The sequence below is a fragment of the Pyrgilauda ruficollis genome, unplaced genomic scaffold (genome assembly GCF_017590135.1).
Source record: "Pyrgilauda ruficollis isolate IOZ18807 unplaced genomic scaffold, ASM1759013v1 scaffold292, whole genome shotgun sequence".
In the NCBI taxonomy this organism is placed as follows: domain Eukaryota; kingdom Metazoa; phylum Chordata; class Aves; order Passeriformes; family Passeridae; genus Pyrgilauda; species Pyrgilauda ruficollis.
This window is the reverse complement of record NW_024524289.1, coordinates 173,623-195,282: the sequence shown is the minus strand read 5'-3', so window position 1 is coordinate 195,282 and position 21,660 is coordinate 173,623. Positions and strand designations below refer to the sequence as shown.

General features: G+C 55.2%; 1 protein-coding gene across 1 annotated transcript; it reads right to left on the bottom strand.

Annotated features, from left to right (window-relative positions):
- Positions 1-297: 297 nt before the first annotated feature.
- LOC121356293 lies at positions 298-21,064 on the bottom strand (the record flags this gene model as incomplete). Its single annotated transcript, XM_041472527.1, has 4 exons — positions 20,932-21,064; positions 7,645-7,810; positions 1,580-1,682; positions 298-599 (listed from the first exon to the last, which is right to left on the bottom strand). Coding segments are annotated over exons 1-4 (622 nt in total), but the record flags the coding sequence as incomplete, so codon positions are not given.
- Between the last annotated feature and the right edge of the window lie 596 nt (positions 21,065-21,660).

The following is a 21,660-nucleotide window of genomic DNA, read 5'->3' as shown; positions in this document are numbered from 1 at the left end:
CAAAGACCCCAGCCTCACAGTCCCTAAATCCTCAAAGATTCCAGCCTCACGGTCCCAAAGATAACCAAAGATCCCAGCTGCACATCCCTAAAGATCCCAGCCTCACAGTCCCAAAGATAACCAAAGACCCCAGCCTCACAGTCCCAAAGACCCCAGCCTCACAGTCCCTAAGATCCTCAAAGATCCCAGCCTCACATCCCCAAAGACCCCAGCCTCACAGTCCCAAAGATAACCAAAGATCCCAGCTGCACATCCCCAAAGATCCCAGCTTCACAGTCCCAAAGACCCCAGCCTCACAGTCCCTCCCAGCTGTGCTCCAGGGCTGCTCCAGCGCCTTTGCCAGCCCCTCCTCTGGAGCTGGGTGTGCCGGATCCGCCCTGCCCCGGGGGGCTGCTGCCTCCTGCTCAGTGCCACTGTCACTGTCCCCGCTGTCCCCCTGGCTGCCCAGGCGCTGCCCAGCGCGGGGAGCAGCTCCAGGATCCGCCTGTCCCACGGGCTGGGATGGACTGGGAAGGGCTGGGCCCCTCAGGGATGTGCTGCCATGGACCTGGGGAGGCTCTGGATGCTCCAGGGATGCTCCAGAAACATCCGGGACTCCTCTGCAAGAAAATGGAATTTCTGATCATTTCTTTTATTCCAACACCTCTGGTTTAAATCAGAGGCAGAGGAACTTCGGTGACAATGGGGGGTTAGCAATATTCACACAAATAGCCATAAATTCATCCCCTAAAGGGGCAAAACCTGAAGGAATGGAAAGAAACATCAAAAATCTCCTACAAAACAAATGCTCAAAAATAATATTATAATAATATCCATTTTTACTTAGTATGGCAATATTTTTCAACCTGTTAGGACTAAAACATTTTTTACTGACAGGCTGTTATTAGTTTCATAAATAAATAAAATTAGCTAAGTAAAATATGCAATATGTGCTTACACATATATCAGCTTGCCTGTGATTTTTTCCTATAAATCACCTACTTCAGGTAATTATATCAATTATTTTTTTTAAAGGATATCAAAGCAGCCAGGTCTCAGACAAGCAACAAATTCCTATAAAGTTCTAATTCCCATATTGGGAATTGCTTAATTAATAGTTCCTTTATATTAAACATACCATCAAAAATAATAAATATTATTCCATGCAAGCAGAGCACCTCGGAATGAAGGTGACAAAGCCTTTTACTGGAACAGCTCTTTCTTTATGCATTTTAACCCCAAACTTGTACTGTAAATTACACATATGGCTCCAGCATCTACACACCACAACACTGCCCATGTATGTCTTACTCCTGTAAATACAGAAACCTGATCTTTGTCCCCAGAATTTCATGAAGTTTATTTCAGAGTCCAAGAAGGCTCCAGAGATGTTGAAGAGGGTGGAATTCCTCATTTTCCCTGGGTAGCTCAGCATGACAAGCTCAGAAGAGCCTGCTCCTGCTTTCCCCTTGCTCAAACTCTCCTGAAGGCAAAACCCAGCGGTGCCTCCCTGCACACACCCCCAAACCCCCATTTCTGAGCCCAGAACCTGCCACTGTCCATTACCCAGTGCAGAACCAGCCCCAGGAGCCCATCCCACCTCAGGGGAAGGAAATCCAGGTGGGATCCCTGCAGGAACGTCTCAGCCAGGCCTGGGCTCAGCAGCAGGGGCAGGCAGGGGGAGAATCTGCTCTCCTGGACATCTGGGAGAGAAAACACCAACAGGCACTGAGAGCTGGCAGCAAGCCTCACAGTCCCAAAGATCCTCAAAGACCCCAGCCTCACAGTCCCTAAGACCCCAGCCTCACAGTCCCAAAGATCCTCAAAGACCCCAGCCTCACAGTCCCAAAGATAACCAAAGATCCCAGCTGCACATCCCCAAAGATCCCAGCTTCACAGTCCCAAAGACCCCAGCCTCACAGTCCCAAAGATAACCAAAGATACCAGCTGCACATCCCCAAAGGTCCCCAAAGATCCCAGCCTCACACCCCCAAAGATACCCAAAGACCCCAGCCCCACAATCCCAAAGATCCCAGCTGCACATTCCCAATGATTCCAGCAAGACATCCCCAAAGATCCCAGCCCCACACCCCCAGAAATCCCAGCCCCTTTCCCTAAGACTGCAGCCCCACACCCCCAAACATCCCCAGAGACCCCAGCCCCACACCCCCAAACATCCCCAGAGACCGCAGCCCCACACCCCCAAACATCCCCAGAGACCCCAGCCCCACAGCCCGGAGACCCCAGCTGCAGGAAGGGGAGGGGATCCCACCCCAGACCCCGGAGCTCCTCCCTCCAGGACTAAACTCAGCTTTCTCAGCCCGCACCAAGCCCAGGTCTCCAGGCACTCACTCCCCCTGGCACTGCCATCCCAAACTCCTCCTAAACCTCCTTCTGTGCCGTCCCCACCCTGCTCAGCCCGGGCTGGGATCCCACAGGGATCCGACCCCACCACCTTTCACTTTACAGCCCAGGCATCCCACAGCTCCTTCCCTGCTCTGTTTTTCCATAAACTGATTCCAGCAAAGGCCGTGTGCCATTGCTCTCCTCAGGGATTCAAGTTCAAGTGATAATCAAACCTAGCAGACAGCGATGACTGCTGCAGCAATTTTAGTTTCTATCCTGCATTTCTCTGCTCTTTGGGGTACTTGGTGGTTTTTTCCAGTTCATTACTTACAAAAACAAATGGAAATTGTTTACACCACGAGAATAAAACAACTCTAATATATATGGAATCATCTGTGGGGTTTAGACATAACTGTATGTTTGGGGGGGTTTTCTCCTTTTTTTAACCCTAAGCTGGCGTCTGAGAAGTGTAAATAACTACAGACATGTCTGAGGGGTGCAAAACAATACTTCCAGTATTCTAAGCAAGCTTTTATTTCTAAAAGGGAAGAGCTATTTGTGGTCAAGGGAGTGACTTCCTAACCCAGAAATGCCATTTATTTAATTTAGGCTCATTAGTTTCCAACCACTCAGACAAGCCGCAGTCTGCAGCACTTAGAGGAGCACAATCACATCAGAAAAATGATCATTACACACAAAAAAATCCAGTTTTCATTCCATCAGCTCCAGCCTGAGGCTTCTCCACCCACACTGCATCACCTGACCAGGGCAGCCAATCACAAGGCAACCTTGCTCATTAGTTTTTAATTTAATACTTCCAATCAACATTTTTAATTACTTTCGAACTCTAGGTAGTGAGAGGATAATTACCCAGATAGAATAATTGAATTTGCAACACCAAATATGATGAAAATGCTTTTTTGGAAGCTTAGAGAAAGGAAATGAGATGTGGCTTAAAGAAATAGGTGTCAATAGCTGTTCCTGAGGAGTTCCAGAGGGCTCAGCCCAGAGCTGGACGGCAAAATGAATTCTGACACACGTGCAAGTGTGAAAAAGGAGAGCAGCAAAGAGCAGCCCAGAGGAGCAGAGCCACGGAAGGAAGGGCCCAAAACTCGTCTGTAACACGGCAGCTCCTGGGGCCTGCTCCACACACGGCACACCCCAAAGGGGCCTGGAGGGGCAGCCCCTGGGGGAACAGCGGGATGGGGCAGGGAGGGATGGGGCACTGAGGGATTGGGGCACTGAGGGATTGGGATTGGGGCACTGAGGGATTGGGATTGGGGCAGGGAGGGATTTGGATTGGGGCAGGGAGGGATTTGGATTGGGGCAGGGAGGGATTTGGATTGGGGCAGGGAGGGATTTGGATTGGGGCAGGGAGGGATTTGGATTGGGGCAGGGAGGGATTTGGATTGGGGCAGGGAGGGATTGGGGCACTGAGGGATTGGGGCAGGGAGGGATTGGGGCAGGGAGGGATTGGGATTGGGACACTGAGGGATTGGGGCACTGAGGGATTGGGGCACTGAGGGATGGGGCAGGGAGGGATTGGGATTGGGGCACTGAGGGATTGGGGTTGGGGCAGGGATGGGGCAGTGAGGGATTGGGGCAGGGATGGGATTGGGGCACTGAGGGATGGGGGCACTGAGGGATTGGGGCACTGAGGGATTGGGGCACTGAGGGATGGGGCAGGGATTGGGACAGTGAGGGATGGGATTGGGGCAGGGATGGGATTGGGGCAGGGATGGGATTGGGGCAGGGATGGGATTGGGGCAGGGATGGGATTGGGGCACTGAGGGATGCGGCAGGGAGGGATTGGAGCAGCAAGGGGATTGAATGACTCTGAATCCTGATTTAAAATCAGGAACAGCAGTCTGAGCTGATTCCCTGTGATGTCCCCCACATTCCTCCCATGCACCCAGAGAACAGAGGGGTTTGCTCAGGGCTGGCACTGACAGCCTGATTTACATTCCCAATTCCCTACAATTAACTGGGAGCACACAGGATTTCCAGTGCATTTGGCCCACCCAGCACATGTTCACTCCAGGAATTTTTCACTGTTACACTTGGGAATGCTGAGCAGATTAATTTGCATACAGAACTGCATTAAGCATGCAAACCAGTGTTTTTTAAGAAACATTAAGCAAGCTGGAATCTGAACTCTCTCAGCTCTGTTAGATGGACTTTTCCCCCTCCCAAATCTTGTTTTCTATTTAACATGGCATTAGTGAACAAATAACATTAATTGCAGCTATCAAATCAGACTTGTCAGCTCCCATCATGACACACTTCATGTGGCAGAACTGGCACCTTATTTTTAGTCATGCAAGAGAGGAGGAAGACAAGCTTTTCTGATTTCAGCTTAACTTCTCCACTTTGAATGAAAATGTATTTTCAAGCTAAATTGAAAAGGAGGAGTGATTAAAGAAAAGCTTTTTCCACACACAAAAATCTGGGTGTGCTTTGGAAATGAAGAAACAAAGGGGACTAAGGGAGGGAGCAGAAAATAATTGGGAAACAAAGCTGTCAAAAGCAGCTGTTGCTAATCTTTTGTGTACATAGATTAATAAAGTAAATGTGCATATACAGACACATACACAGAGCCAATAAATCACAACATTTGGCTGATAAATGAGTGCTTTCAGGCTCTATTATACCAACAAACACCTAAGTGGCACTCGACATTTGTCTGAAGAAACCCAAAGAGATGAAAAAGTGACTGAACATTCCCCACGAGCAGGAAACTGCCACAGCACTGAGGCCCTGCAGGAGCCACTCCTTCCTGCCCTGCAGGAACTCCAGAAACCCCAAAGTCCTCCAGAGGGGCTCGAGGGTGCAGGGTGGATCCTGGGGCACAGTTGGGATGCTCAGGATGAATCCTGGGGCACAGTTGGGGTGCTCAGGAAGGACCCTGGGGCACATTTGGGATGCTCAGGATGAATCCTGGGGCACATTTGGGATGCTCAGGGTGGATCCTGGGGCACATTTGGGATGCTCAGGGTGGATCCTGGGACAGGCACATTTGGGATGCCCAGGAGGGTTCCTGGGGCACATTTGGGATGCTCAGGAGGGTTCCTGGGGCACATTTGGGATGCCCAGGAGGGCTCAGGTGGCTGTGCTCAGCCAGGGCCAGGCCTGGAGCAGCAGCCCAGGCTGGAAGCAGGCAGTGACGTCAGTGCTGCTCTCCCTGAGCTTGGTGTCAAATCTGGGATTGTTCCTGCTGTCACTCCAAAGGCCAAAAGCCTCCTCAGTGCAGCTCAGCGAGCAGGCAGAGCTGGGCCTGTGGCTCGTTCTCCCAGCCTGCTGACAAGCTGAATGCCACAGTCAAGCTGCCATTTGGGGGGATAAAAAAGGAAGGCAAAACAAAAACAAAGCCTCAGCTCTGTCAAGCTGTTCCACTGAGCAGCAGGAGCACTTCAGTACAACTGTCATTGTCACTCCTCCCCTCCTGACATGAAATCCAAGACACTTTGTGAGGAGGAGAAGAAATAAGTGAGTATTGCACTATGGCTTCCTTCCCTCTCAGCTGTCCTCCTGTACCTGGGAATTCAGAGCACACACAAAGCCTGCAGCCCATCCCCAGAGAGCAGCAGATCAAACAGCACAGGAGAGGCTTCTCACAGCTTTTAGCACACTACTGAGCCTTTGCCTGCTCCTTAATTCTGCACTGCAAACACAAAGCTGGACAAATATCAAGAAGTTTTCCTTGATTAAATGGCTTCCAGTTCTGCAAATAACAACAGTAGGGGAAAGGGCTGGAAGACACCTGAACCACAGGAATCCTGCCCAGAGGATGGCAGGGACAAGGCACAGCCAACCCTCCGTGTCCTCCCACTTCCTCTGAACCTCACTTCCCTACAAAATGGGATTTATTCACTCTCCACCAAGTCCCTGTGATGCACACACAGCTTTTAACCACCACGCTGCCTGCAGACCCAGCTCTGAGGCAGCCCAGGGTGCCTTTCATTCCAGGAAGGAGAAAAACCCTTCCAAAACATCTCCCATGTGGCTGCAAAGGCTCTGCAGGCGGCAGTTCCCTGGTGCAGTGAATGAAGCCAGCCTGTGCTGTGCTCCCTCTCCCCTCTCCCTGGTTTGTGTAAAACAGACCTGTCAGGAGGGGCAGAACCAGAAGCTACCAAAAGGCAGTTTAATCTTTGCAGTAAGTGTTACAGAGACACCAGGGACAGCCACCAGGGTGACACCCACAGTGGCAGGGACTGAGCCTCAGAGGGTTTGGGATGAACAGAATCCACCCAAGATGTTCCTTCTCCTCGTGCAGGCTCCTTCACCAAGCATGGAGCAAAATCATCTCAAAAACTGATGGGAATGACCAAAAGCTTCGCATTAAAAAAATAGAAGTCAAGTTCATAAACCCCTCAGGAGCTGCTGTGAGGAAATTCCCAAGGCAGTTTTAACTCCATGCCCTTCAAGTGGTGTTTAACTCCAAAGAAAACCCCAAAGCAGCTGCACACAGGCAGGCTGGCACAGGGAATGGCAAACTGCACAGCTCAACGTGCACTTAACTGCAAGCATAAAACAGAAAATACCACAGTTATGTTTTCTGCCTCTCAGGAATTGTGTGTGCTTGTGAAGAAACACCACTGTGCAGTGACAGGCACCTTCATTCACCAACTGCAGGCACTCCCTGGAAAGGTGAGCAAAAAGGGAATACCCTCATGGGCAGGGACTCCTGGCTCTGCAGAGGGATCAATGCAAAAAGAACCCCCTGGGCTGAGAAACTGCATTTCCAGGCTGTGTTTGACCAGGCTACTCTGGCTCCACCTGGAAGTGAATGGAAGCAAGGAAGCACAAAGGTGAAATAATAAAAGCTGGAGTTTCTCAAGCCTTCTCTGACTGATGCTGGGACGGGAAGGAGCAGTGGCCTTGGCTGGAGTGGAGTGTCAGCACTGCAAATCTCAGCAGCACAACAGAACTGCACCCAAACCCAAGGGCAGCAATGGGAACCACGGACTGGCTGGGGTGGAGGGGATTTTAAAGCTATTTCAGAGATATTCCACTCCTGCCCCTGCCAGGGACACCTTCCAGTGGCCCTGGACACTGCCAGGGGTGGCAGCTCACTCAGGCTCACTCTGAATTCACAGGAGAACAAAGCACAGCTTTACCTGGCACAAAAGGAACCTGTTCTTGTTAGAAGATCCAGGGAAGGCACACAAACCCTGCCCCTCATCTTGAGGGGGGCTTTGACAACAAAACCACCCCAAACACACTTTGTAAACCTCTCTTCTCACTGAAGGAAGGCTAAATGCAGGCTGGGACTGACTGAGCAGTAAAACATCCATTGTGCAGCAATCCCTTTGGACATACCCAGGGGTGAGGCCGGGGCTGGAGCTCCAGAAGCTTCTGCTGAGGACAGCAGCCCTTCCTCCAGCGTGGGCAGCTCCGACAGGTCCCTCCTGGCACAGCTCAGGCCCAGCTTGGTGTCCCAGGAGCAGCTGCTCCCCAGCTCTGCTGCCAGCCAGAACCACGGCTCCTGCGGGAGGAAACACTGCTCCGTCATCACCATCATCGTGAGGAAGGGTGAAAGTGTGACAAGAAAGTCTCACAGATATGGATGCTTAGCAGAAAGAGTTTTGAATGCAGAATCTGAAAAAGGAATAGAGATGGAAGCAAGTTTTGATACAGAAGAAAAGAATTGCTGAGCCAGTCTTGCTGGATAACCAAGGAGACAAAGGGTGTGTTAGTTAGAAGGGGTTTTTATCACTTAGAGCAAAGGATAAAGCCATCCCAAACAAGAAAATGTTTTTACCAAGCAGAAAAATAGCACAGGCAAACAAGCCTGCAGATGTTGCAAGTAGAAAAAAGGTCTCAGAATTTTCCACTGCCATAAAACTGAAAAACAACTTCTAGCTTAAACTGTAATGTACTAACTGTTAGTGACTGGAGAACAGTGACATGAACATGGTAATTATAGTAGTTGTGATAGGCTACAGATAAAAGTCAAGGTATAGATTGGTTCTACTGTATGAAGATGCTCAGCAAAGAAAAGTATATAATGCATTGTAACCAAAATTAAAGGGTCCCCAGGCCTGCCTGCAGCTGACAGCTGTAGGCACAGGCTCTGTCACCCACAACCTGGAGTGCTGTATCACTGGATGTGACAAACTGCATTTGGAAGAGCACCTGGAGTCCTGCATCCCTCATTACGGCTCTTACACATCATCATCATTATCATCATCATCATCACCCCTGTGAGACTGAGAGAAGCCAGCACTGATTCTGAAGGGCTCCTACACCAGCCCCCAGCCTGGAGTGTGACAGACACGGGTCACTGATGGGAGCAGGGGATGTCCCAGAGCTGCTGAGAGCCCAGCACTGCCCTGGGAGCTGCTGTGCCTTTGGAGACAGCAGCAGGGGGACAGCTCCTTGCACAGCCCAGGATTGCTGTGTGAGCCTTACAGCTCCTTCCACAGCCCAGGCTGCTCTGTGAGCCTTACCCAGGGCTGCTGTGTGAGCCTTACAGCTCCTTCCACAGCCCAGGATTGCTGTGTGAGCCTTACAGCTCCTTCCACAGCCCAGGGCTGCTGTGTGAGCCTTACAGCTCCTTCCACAGCCCAGGATTGCTGTGTGAGCCTTACAGCTCCTTCCACAGCCCAGGATTGCTGTGTGAGCCTTACCCAGGGCTGCTGTGTGAGCCTTACAGCTCCTTCCACAGCCCAGGATTGCTGTGTGAGCCTTACAGCTCCTTCCACAGCCCAGGATTGCTGTGTGAGCCTTACCCAGGGCTGCTGTGTGAGCCTTACAGCTCCTTCCACAGCCCAGGGCTGCTGTGTGAGCCTTACAGCTCCTTCCACAGCCCAGGGCTGCTGTGTGAGCCTTACAGCTCCTTGCACAGCCCAGGATTGCTGTGTGAGCCTTACAGCTCCTTGCACAGCCCAGGATTGCTGTGTGAGCCTTACAGCTCCTTCCCAAGCCCAGGCTGCTGTGTGAGCCTTACAGCTCCTTCCACAGCCCAGGCTGCTGTGTCAGCCACAGCTTTTGCACAGGCAGCTGGAAATCCATTTTTTTTTCATTCAGACCAGGCTGATAATGCTCAGCCTTTGGACACCTGGGAGCTGAGGGAATTCTCAGAGCAATTCAACACTTGGCAGCACATCCCCTGTGACTGCACCACAGTGCAAGGCCTGCACTCCACATACAGCACCTCCTGTTAATTGCAACCACGTAATTAACCCTCAGCCCAGGCCAGAGCAGCTCAGCACACACCCTGGCAGCAGCACTCTCCTGAGGGATGGCTGTTCCTAGGGACACCCAGGTATGGCTGATCCCAGGGACACCCCAGTGCTCCCAGGGACACCCCAAGGATGGCTGATCTCAGGGACACCTCAGGGACACCCCAGGGATGGCTGATCTCAGGGACACCCCAGGGACACCCCAAGGATGGCTGATCCCAGGAATAACCCAGGGACACCCCAAGGATGGCTGATCCCAGGAATACCCCAGGGACACCCCAGGGATGGTTGGTACCAGGAATACCCCAGGGACACCCCAGAGCTCCCAGGGACACCCCAGGGATGGCTGACCCCAGGAATACTCCAAGGACACCCCAGAGCTCCCAGGGACACCCCAAGGATGGCTGATCCCAGGAATACCCCAGGGACACCCCAAGGATGGCTGATCCCAGGAATACCCCAGGGACATCCCAGGGATGGTTGGTCCCCAGGAATACCCCAGGGACACCCCAGTGCTCCTGCACTCCTGGGTCCTGCTGCTGCAGCTCCTCCCTCCAAGCAGGGCAGGGGAAGTGCTGGCAGTGGGCTAAAAGGGATCATGTGCCAGTCAAAACCACAGACTATTGTACTTCAGTGCGTGCTCAGCTGCCTCACGGGCAATGCAGGATATCAGATATGTGAAACACATGAAACACCCAGGCCGTGCCCAGAGCAGAGCTGGGCTCCAGCCCCCCGTGCTCGGGCAGCACTCACACCCACCCGCAGTGCACTGGAGCTCCTTCCCCCCTTCAGCCCCCAAAACCTGGGCACCACTGCGTGCACAGCAGCCAGTCCCCTCTGGGGACACAAACCTGCCATTCCCACCTCCACGCAAATACCGGGTTTGTCTAAACCCCGAATTCAGCACCACGGTCAGCTCCTGGCGTTCACCCTGCCTGCTGCACAACCCGGCGTTGCTGGGCTTCCCAGTAGAATCTTTAAATTTTATTTTTAATGCTTATTTTCATGTTTATTTTTAATGTTTATTTATATTGATGTTTATTTTATTTTAAATTTATTTTCATGTTTATTTATTATTTCATTAAGACCAGATTTTACTTATATTAATTATTTAAACTATATTTTAAAAGGCATCTTATGCAAGTATCTTCAAACAAGCCCAGGATGATTTCTCTATTATAATGTAGAAATATCTCCATACTTTGAGGGCAGGAATTGGAGTGGAATGGGATTCCTGCCTGGAAAAGCAGCTGGAACACCTTCTTCCCACCAGGTGTGGGAAATGGATTTTTTTTCCATTCAAGAGAGAGGGGGAAATGTGGGAAATGGATTTGTGGAGAATTCTCAAAGCCTGAGAGAAGGCTCCCCCAGTGTGCAAACTGTGAGTCAAGAAATGCTGACTTAGAAATGCCAGGGAATAGGACAGACACTGAGAGAAATGGAGCTGGAAACAGGTTTTAAAGGATGGCTTTGCAAACAAGACTGGACACTTTGGAGAAATAGAACTGTCAAAGATGCATTGTAGTGGGACCCACAAATCGTTTATGGGATGCTCCAAAATCCCGTTTCTCTGAGCCCCCACCATGCACACTGCTTATGGGATGCTCCAAAATCCCACTCCTCTGAGCCCCCAGGATGCACACTTCCAAAATCCCACTCCCTCTGAGCCCCAGGATGCACACTGTTTATGGGATGCTCCAAAATCCCACTCCTCTGAGCCCCCACCATGCACACTGTTTATGGGATGCTCCAAAATCCCACTCCTCTGAGCCCCCACCATGCACACTGTTTATGGGATGCTCCAAAATCCCGTTTCTCTCTGCCCACACGTGGTGAGAGACAAACACAGAGAACAGCCACAAGCCAAGGGCTCTCCAGCTGAACGAGCAGGTGAAATCAGAGCTGGAATAAATGTCTGTATCAGCACCAGGTCATCACTGCCTGCTGCAGGATCGGAGCTGAGCAGTGCTGGCGTTGCCAAAGCCCCATGGACATGGAGGGGCCTGCACACGGCTGCAGACACAGGATATTTATGGAGCTAATTCCTGATCAGTCAGAACCCAGAAGGGTTTGCAGCATGCCCCTCTCAGATGTAAGCAGGACATGCCCTTCTTTCTTGTGTAAGGAAAGAGAAAACACATAGGATGCCAGAGAATACGACAAAACACTCCAGCTCCACCCAGGTTTGTTAATTCCCATTTCCACCTCAGTTTGTCACCATTTCTTACCCAAATGCCCCTAAACTCCAGAAGTGCCTGCAATGCTCCTGGGGCTGGCAGAGGAAGGGGTTTGGCTTGGGGGTGGGTGGTGGAAGGGAGATGAAGAGAGATATAGGAATATATTTGTAATTAGTCGGGAATTCTCCACTGCACCACAGAAGACACCTGCAGCATCACACCCAGAAACTGCATGTGAAAGGAAACATCACCACCAATCCTGATCCTCCCAGGAAGGCAGCAGCCCTGAAAAACCAGCACCCAAAGAGCCAAAAGCTCTGAAACCAGGGAGCAATCCCAGCACCCCAGCTCTGGAGCAGCCACCTGCAAATGCCAGCAGCACCAGCAACTCCCCAGCCCAGCGTGGGCATTTAAACTGATCAGCCCTTGGCACATGACAGGGACCGTGCCCAGGGCCCCCAAACTGGTTCAGTTACTGCCAGGGACTGGGGACAAGGCCTGCAGGGACAGCACACAGGGAATGGCTCCCACTGGCACAGGGGAGAATGGGCTGGGATCTGGGCAAGGAATTCCTGGCTGGGAGGGTGGGCAGGGGCTGGGCTGGAATTCCCAGAGCAGCTGGGGCTGCCCCTGGATCCCTGGCAGTGTCCCAGGCCAGGTTGGATCCAGCTGGGACAGTGGGAATGTCCCTGCCATGGCAGGGGTGGCACTGCTGGGATTTAGGGTCCCTTCCACGCAACCCATCCTGGGATTCTACAGCACCAATATATTCCATAAAATCATCCCAGGAAACAGCCAAGACTCCTTTGGAGACTACCCTTCCAAAATTTTCTTCAAAGAAAGCCAAATGTCAAGTTTTGCACAAGTTCTGCATTCCTCCAGCCCTGCCTTTATCCCAGTGTGATGCTCTGAAGAGGATCAAAAGCCAACCACACTTGAGCCACTGAAGTAAGAGCACGATGGAACCCTGGGGACCCTGAGGCTGGAGGAGCTCTCCTGTGCCCAGTCCCTCCTTGTCCCCAGCCCAGAGCTCTGGGTGCCACCTCCAGCCCTTCCCTGGACACCTCCAGGGATGAGGATTCCACCACAACCTTTAGCAAAGCTCATCCCCTCCTGGACACTTCCCACCCAGCAGGTTCTCCAGCCTCAGCTGTGCTTCCCCGAGCTCCAGGGGCAGCTCCCTGGATAAACCAGCCAGGAATAATCCCTCCTGTGCAGGGGCCTGCCAGGGGAGCAGCAGCACACTCTGCTTCATCATTCCAGCTCTAACCCCCATTCCAGAGAGCACCCTGAGGAGATAACCCGGGTAAGAAACTGCCCCACATTAGCACTGGCTGTACCAGGGCACAGAACCAGGCAGAACAAGCAGGAGGAAGGATTTGCTAAATGAGTGTAATCATCTCCGAGGGCTCCCACATGATTTAAATCAAATGAAGGAAATTTAACAACGTTTTTCTTCCTGAAATTCAACACATCGCTTCTGCTGCTAAATACATAAAGAGGGGTGAAGACAGAAATAAAGCTGAACAACTACAGCCACCCCCACAGCACACAGAGCCATGAATTGGAGAGCTGAGAAGCAGCTCTGAACCCCTGCTGCAGTTCATGGACAGAAATATGAATGTTACTGGGTTCTGAACTGCCTTCAACATCCAGGTTAGCTCTCCTTATGTCACTGTGGCCCACAGAGCACTGAGAACACCCCACACCAGAACACAGAGAACAAAGCAAAAACCCAGGGAGGGAAGGGAAAGAGATCTCCCCAGATAACTGATGGCAGCCACCTGATCTGCCAGGACATCAAAACACACTCTGGTTTCTGCCAACACCTGAGTGCAGCCCAGCCCAGCCCTGCCAGCCCCACACGAGCCCCCAGCACTCCAGGGACTGAGTCCAGCACGCCCTGCCCCAGCCGGACACCCCTTTTGGGCAGGGATCTTCCCCAATACCCAACCCAGACCTCCCCTGGCACCACCTGAGGCTGCTCCCTCCTGCCCTGGTGTTTGTCACACGGGAGGGACACCCCAGCACTCTGCCCTGGGCACTGTCCATGCCCAAACTGACACCCCAGCACTCTGCTCTGGGCACTGTCCCTTCCCAAACTGACACCCCAGCACTCTGCCCTGGGCACTGTCCCTTCCCAAACTGACACCCCAGCACTCTGCTCTGGGCACTGTCCATGCCCAAACTGAACATGGCAGCAATTTAACCTGGGCAAGCTGCTGTGCTGGGTCTCCCCTGTGTGCCTTGGGAAGCCCAAGGATTGTTACACAAAAGCAGTTCAGAGTTCACCCATCTGCTGGGGGAGGTGGCTTGGTGGCAGGAGGGAATGAAGGGTTTGGGTCTGGAGAGCACTGCTGGCACCCCAGCTACAGCTGCAATCTCTGAGCTGACACAGCTAATAACAGCACAGATCAGAGCTAAAGGAGCTTTCCTGCCTGGCCTCCAGTGCAGTGAGAGCCCGGGGCCACTGGGAGTCAGCCCCCACTGCTGCAGGGCAGGGACAGGGACAAACGGGAACTCACCTGGAACACCAGGGATTGATCCAGCTGGGAACCAGGGATCTGCCTGGGAACACTGGGGATCTGCCTGGGAACACCGGGGATGTGCCTGGGAACACCAGGGATCTGCCAGGGAACACCAGGGATCCACCTGGAGCACCAGGGATGCAGCTGGAAACACCAGGGATCCAGCTGAGTAACAAGGATCCAGCTGGGAACACCAGGGATGGATCCTGCTGGAGCACCAGGGATGGATCCAGCTGCTCTGCCCCCAGGGACTGCACACCTGCAGTCTGCAGGTCCCACCCCTGAGCACCCCCAGGACCCCTCCTCTGCCTCCTCCAAGCCCTGTTGTGGCAGGGAAGCACCACTGCCTCCTCCTCCTCCTCCTCCTCCCAGCCCAGCCCTGCCTGCCCCAGGGCTCCCCCAGGCTCAGGCCACCCTGCTGGCCTGTCCCTTGTCCTGGCAGCCCCAAGGAGAGGACCCAGCTGAGGCCAAGGAGGGAATGTTTCCCTCCAGAGAGCCCCAAACAGGACAGGACCCAGCTGAGGCCAAGGGGGGAATGTTCCCCTCCAGCTGCCAGTGCTGCTCTCATGAATGCAGCCTGGAGCAGAGGGGGCACTGCCACCTCCCCCTGAGCTCTGGGCTCCCGGGCAGAGCTCAGGTGCCAGGATTTTACCCTCAGTGAGCAAGGCTCTGCATTCCCCACGGCTGAAGCCCAGGACTGCTCTGGGGCCGTTACTCCAGCTGGCCAAGCCGTGTGAATGGCAGCCCTGGCCTCCAGCTGGCACTGTCCCCAGCTGTCACCCACCCCCCAGCACATCCCCCTGCTCACAGGGTGGCACAGCACAGCACCAGCCCACGGGCTGGGCCAGAGCAACAGGGCCAGGGGGGCTTGGAGCAGTTGGCCAGGCTGCCCTTCCTGAAAAAGACCCCAACACCTCCTGCACTGCAGTGACCACAAACACACACCTCCTGCCCTGCAGTGACCCCAACACCTCCTGCCCTGCAGTGACCACCTTCCCACTCACCACTACCTTCCAAAGAGCACTGAGGGGCCTTTTGTGACACCATGGGGTCTGTCCAGCTCACCCCAGCTCTGTCCCTGGGGTGTGTCCAGCTCACCCCAGCTCTGTCCCTGGGGTGTGTCCAGCTCACCCCAGCTCTGTCCCTGGGGTCTGTCCTGCCCAGCCCTGTGCACTGGGGTCTGTCCAGCTCACCCCAGCTCTGTCCCTGGGGTCTGTCCAGTTTATCCCAGCTCTGTCCCTGGGGTCTGTCCAGCTCACCCCAGCTCTGTCCCTGGGGTCTGTCCAGTTTATCCCAGCTCTGTCCCTGGGGTCTGTCCAGCTCATCCCAGCTCTGTCCCTGGGGTCTGTCCTGCCCAGCCCTGTGCACTGGGGTCTGTCCAGCTCACCCCAGCTCTGTCCCTGGGGTCTGTCCAGTTTATCCCAGCTCTGTCCCTGGGGTCTGTCCAGTTTATCCCAGCTCTGTCCCTGGGGTCTGTCCAGTTTATCCCAGCTCTGTCCCTGGGTCTGTCCAGTTCACCCCAGCTCCCCATCCTGACCCAGCTCACCCCAAGCTCCTCTGCAGGCACTCAGGGCAGGAGGAACATTCCAAAGCACTGTGGGGTTACCCCACTCCTGCCCAGCTGAAGCTGCATTCTCCTTTCTGTTCATTCTGAACTGATTATTTGGGTTTCATGCAGCAGCTCAGTCAGAAGGGGCCTCCAAAGATCAGCTGGTTCAGCTCCCGTGGGAAGGGAGCCCAATTCCCAAAGAGAAGCAGACAGCAGAGGTAACAGTGCTGCAGCACCCACGGCTGATGACCAAACCCAGGAGCTGCCCCCCACCCCCAGCCCCTTCCTGGCTCACTCCAAATCTCATTTAGAGCCACCCAGGGCAGCTCTGCCATCTCATTTTCCTTCCTGTGCCAAGCCCCCTTGACTGCCTGCTGCCCAAACCCCACCTCAACACAAGCATTGAACAGCATTTCTGAGTTATTTCATGGAGTGAGAAGCTACCAGTCCTTCACACACTCAGCTTTGGACCACTGGAAAAGCACTGACTATCCCAGGATTTTTCATTTATGCTTTATTTAAACCATACTTCCAAGAGCTGCACTTTGCACCCCACTGTCCTCCAGTTTTTAGGAACATGCTCATTCCTGGATCTTTCCCACCATTGAAATAAAAGGTGGGATCTGCCTGGGAACACCGGGGATGTGCCTGGGAACACCAGGGATCTGCCAGGGAACACCAGGGATCCACCTGGAGCACCAGGGATGCAGCTGGAAACACCAGGGATCCAGCTGAGTAACAAGGATCCAGCTGGGAACACCAGGGATGGATCCTGCTGGAGCACCAGGGATGGATCCAGCTGCTCTGCCCCCAGGGACTGCACACCTGCAGTCTGCAGGTCCCACCCCTGAGCACCCCCAGGACCCCTCCTCTGCCTCCTCCAAGCCCTGTTGTGGCAGGGAAGCACCACTGCCTCCTCCTCCTCCTCCTCCTCCCAGCCCAGCCCTGCCTGCCCCAGGGCTCCCCCAGGCTCAGGCCACCCTGCTGGCCTGTCCCTTGTCCTGGCAGCCCCAAGGAGAGGACCCAGCTGAGGCCAAGGAGGGAATGTTTCCCTCCAGAGAGCCCCAAACAGGACAGGACCCAGCTGAGGCCAAGGGGGGAATGTTCCCCTCCAGCTGCCAGTGCTGCTCTCATGAATGCAGCCTGGAGCAGAGGGGGCACTGCCACCTCCCCCTGAGCTCTGGGCTCCCGGGCAGAGCTCAGGTGCCAGGATTTTACCCTCAGTGAGCAAGGCTCTGCATTCCCCACGGCTGAAGCCCAGGACTGCTCTGGGGCCGTTACTCCAGCTGGCCAAGCCGTGTGAATGGCAGCCCTGGCCTCCAGCTGGCACTGTCCCCAGCTGTCACCCACCCCCCAGCACATCCCCCTGCTCACAGAGTGGCACAGCACAGCACCAGCCCACGCGCTGGGCCAGAGCAACAGGGCCAGGGGGGCTTGGAGCAGTTGGCCAGGCTGCCCTTCCTGAAAAAGACCCCAACACCTCCTGCACTGCAGTGACCACAAACACACACCTCCTGCCCTGCAGTGACCCCAACACCTCCTGCCCTGCAGTGACCCCAACACCTCCTGCCCTGCAGTGACCCCAACACCTCCTGCCCTGCAGTGACCACAAACACACACCCTCTATCCTGCAGTGACCCCAACACCTCCTGCCCTGCAGTGACCACCTTCCCACTCACCACTACCTTCCAAACCAACACCTCCTGCCCTGCAGTGACCACAAACACACACCCTCTATCCTGCAGTGACCCCAACACCTCCTGCCCTGCAGTGACCACCTTCCCACTCACCACTACCTTCCAAAGAGCACTGAGGGGCCTTTTGTGACACCAGCCATCCCAGCACCCCCAGACACACCTGTCCAGCCCTGTGCACTGGGGTCTGTCCCTGCAGAGATCTGTCCCTGGGGTCTGTCCCTGCCCAGCTCTGTCCCTGGGGTGTGTCCAGCTCACCCCAGCTCTGTCCCTGGGGTCTGTCCAGCTCACCCCAGCTCTGTCCCTGGGGTCTGTCCAGTTTATCCCAGCTCTGTCCCTGGGGTCTGTCCAGTTTATCCCAGCTCTGTCCCTGGGGTCTGTCCAGCTCACCCCAGCTCTGTCCCTGGGGTCTGTCCAGTTTATCCCAGCTCTGTCCCTGGGTCTGTCCAGCTCACCCCAGCTCCCCTTCCTGACCCAGCTCACCCCAAGCTCCTCTGCAGGCACTCAGGGCAGGAGGAACATTCCAAAGCACTGTGGGGTTACCCCACTCCTGCCCAGCTGAAGCTGCATTCTCCTTTCTGTTCATTCTGAACTGATTATTTGGGTTTCATGCAGCAGCTCAGTCAGAAGGGGCCTCCAAAGATCAGCTGGTTCAGCTCCCGTGGGAAGGGAGCCCAATTCCCAAAGAGAAGCAGACAGCAGAGGTAACAGTGCTGCAGCACCCACGGCTGATGACCAAACCCAGGAGCTGCCCCCCACCCCCAGCCCCTTCCTGGCTCACTCCAAATCTCATTTAGAGCCACCCAGGGCAGCTCTGCCATCTCATTTTCCTTCCTGTGCCAAGCCCCCTTGACTGCCTGCTGCCCAAACCCCACCTCAACACAAGCATTGAACAGCATTTCTGAGTTATTTCATGGAGTGAGAAGCTACCAGTCCTTCACACACTCAGCTTTGGACCACTGGAAAAGCACTGACTATCCCAGGATTTTTCATTTATGCTTTATTTAAACCATACTTCCAAGAGCTGCACTTTGCACCCCACTGTCCTCCAGTTTTTAGGAACATGCTCATTCCTGGATCTTTCCCACCATTGAAATAAAAGGTACCTCTGCAGCAGGTACCTTAGTTTGCTACTCCTATTTACCTTCACAAAAGAAAAAGCAGAATTTCAAAGAATTGTGGACATTCTGGCATGTAGCCATCAATTTGCAGCATTTAAGAACAAAAACCAGAAACCTGATCCTTCTGGGCATCATTTTGTCACACTAAAGTTTAGCTAAATGTGGAATCAAAGACTTGTTAGGGCAGGGCTTAAACCACCCTCAGCATCAAAAATCACCTGAGGGAGGAAATGGCCAAAGCTGACAAAGCTGATATGAGGTGGTAAGAGGCCTCAGTCTGTGTGTTACAGAATTCCTCCCCCTGTTACACTCTGAAGCCCCAAACACCTTTAAATTACCACAACCTGCGACCCTGGCTGGGACACCACTCCCAGCCTCTCCTCAGTGAGCAAAAACTTCAGGGAAGTGCTGAGAAGTTTTTAAAGCCAATTTGAACCCCAGTCCCCTGCAAATCTGTGCTGCCTTCTGTCACAAGGTGTGACAAAACCCCCAGAGGCCAGGATGGGTGAGCAGGGCACAGCAGCACAGTGACTCCTGGCTGCTGCTGGGCTGGGCCCTCTGGACACCCCTGGGAACCTGCAGCCTGGAGCTCCCAACTGAGCTGATCCTCTGCAGTGAGCTGAAATCACCCAGGATGAGCAGGACACAGCACAGGGGTCAGGGCAGCAGAGGCTGCTCTGGGAGCAGCAGCTGAGCTGGGCTCAGCTCCAGCTGGGACTGCCAGGGCTCAGCTCGGGTTGTCAGAGCAGCACTCACAGCCAGGGCAACACAAACACACAGGGCAGCAACGGCACCAGGAGCAGCAGCACCCAAAATGCACCAGATGAACGGGCCTGGGCCGAGCAGAGCCAGGTGCACCAGAACAGGAGGTGAAACCTCTGCTCTGCAACAGCCCAGCCTGGAACCCAGGGCTGGGAACTGCCCTGGAACTGCTCTGCAGGAATGCATTTCAGTTTAGGTGCACAGGAGGACAAGCAGCAGTGCAGGATGCAGCCCTGCTGCCCGTGGCAGAACAGCCAGGGCAGCTCCTGCTGCTGCAGGCTGATGGAAACTGCATTGAAGCTCCACTGAGTGCCATGGCCATCAGCCAGCCTTGCCCTGGGGGTGTCCCAGCTACTCCCATGGCTGTTCCCATCCTTTGTTATTTCTCCTGGTAAGGCTGAACCTGCACCAGCCTGTCCTTCCTCCAGGGAAGGTTTCTAGGAGTTGATAAGGCAGCTACCTCTGCTTTCCACCTCTGGTTTCTGCTGCACCTCTGAGCCCCTTCCTGGCTCTGGGGCTGTCACACCTTGGGATTTTCCCTCTGAGAACAGAGGACAGTCACCACCAAGTGCCAGAACCACACAAGGACCTGCCCAACGCTCTCAAAGGTGCCAGCTCAGCAGGACACTGGTTCCTGCACGGCTCTGGTGGGACACCACCTCCAGGGATCTCCTCCCAGGCTCCAGCAGGGATCTGAGCACAGCTGAGTGCACAGAGTGTGGGTGAATCCTCCACAGAGAAAAGGAGGCTCCAGGGAGACCTACAGCACCTCCCAGGACTTAAAAGTAGCTTTTAAAAAAGAAGAACAACTTTTTACACTGGCAGATACTGGAAGGACAAGGGGGAAGTGCTTTAAATTAAAAACTGAGGGATTTAGATGAGATTTTGGGAATAAATCCTTCCCTGCCAGGTGGGGAGGCCCTGGCACAGCTGTGGCTGCCCCTGGATCCCTGGCAGTGCCCCAGGCCAGGTCAGAGGGGACTTGGAGCAGCCCGGGACAGTGGGAGGTGTCCCTGCCATGGCAGGGGGGCACGGGGTGGGTCTGAAGGCCCCTTCCACACAAACCTCGCTGTGATTGCTGAGTGCAGCCCCTGGCCCTGACTGCCCTGCAGGGGCTCAGCCAGCTGCACTCGCTGTCCGGGGCAGAACGGGGCCCAAGGGAACAGAGCAACTCATCACTGTCAACTGTAATTAGCACAGTAACAGCACACAGCCTTCTCCCGGGAGAGCAGGGGGAGCCAGTGTGACCCTTCTCCCGGGGACAGAGCAGGGTCCCGGGGGACACCGAGGGACCGGGGCACCGAGGGGCACCGAGGGACCGGGCCGGGCTCGGGCCCTGCTGGGCAGCCGGGAAGGGGCTCGGCCCAGCCGGCTCCCCCTTTCCGGGGGGGTGACCCCTTAAGAGCCCTCTCACGGGGCAGGAGGTGACACCGGCCGGCTGCCCCAGCCCCAGCACGACGAGGACCCGGCGTGAGGGACCCAGCGTGGCGCGGGGACACGGGGACACGCACACCCACACGGGCTCACACACACGCACACAACCGCCTCGGACGGTGAGCGGCTGCTCCCGCCCGCCCGACCCCGCGCTCACCTGAGGCCGCTGCTCCTCCCCCTCGTCCTGCTGCCGCTGGCCGTGCTCCATGGCGGCGGGCCGTGTGTCCCGGCGGGCCGTGTGTCCCCGCGTCCCGCTGTCCCCGCGTCCCGCTCTCCGCCGGGGCCGCCCGGTCGCCAGGGACTCGCGCTCGCCCCGCGCGCGCACGCGCCGGAACCGCCCCCTCCCCGAGCCGCGATTGGCCAGCGAGGGGAGCGGGGCCGGGGCGCGAGCTCCGCCTCACACGCGGTGATTGGCGGGCGGGCAGCGGCGGGGCGGGGCTGCGGGAGCGCGCGCGCGCGGGGGTTTTGGCGGGCAGCGGAAGTGCCCGGATGGAGACGGGGGCGGGGCCGGCGGTGACCGTGAGGGAGAGTGAGAGGCCGTGAGGGGCTGGAGCTGGCCGAGCCGGACAGGATGGGCCTGCCAGCGGCTCCGATACCTTCCGCTGCCCGGGGAGCTCCGCCCAGCCCGGCCGGGGACACTGCCGGGGATCCGGGGTCAGCCGCCGCCGGTAACGTGTGCCGGGACAGCTCCCCCGTAATGTCCGGTCCAGCAGGATCGCAGCGTCGTGGGGCTGCAAAAGCCCCTCCGCACCATCCAGTCCCAGCTGTGCCCGATGTCCCCTGTCACCAGCCCAGAGCCCTGAGGGCCACCTCCAGCCCTTCCCCGGACACCCCCCGGGACGGGCACTCCAAGGCTGCCTGGGCAGCCCTGCCAGTTCCAGTCGCC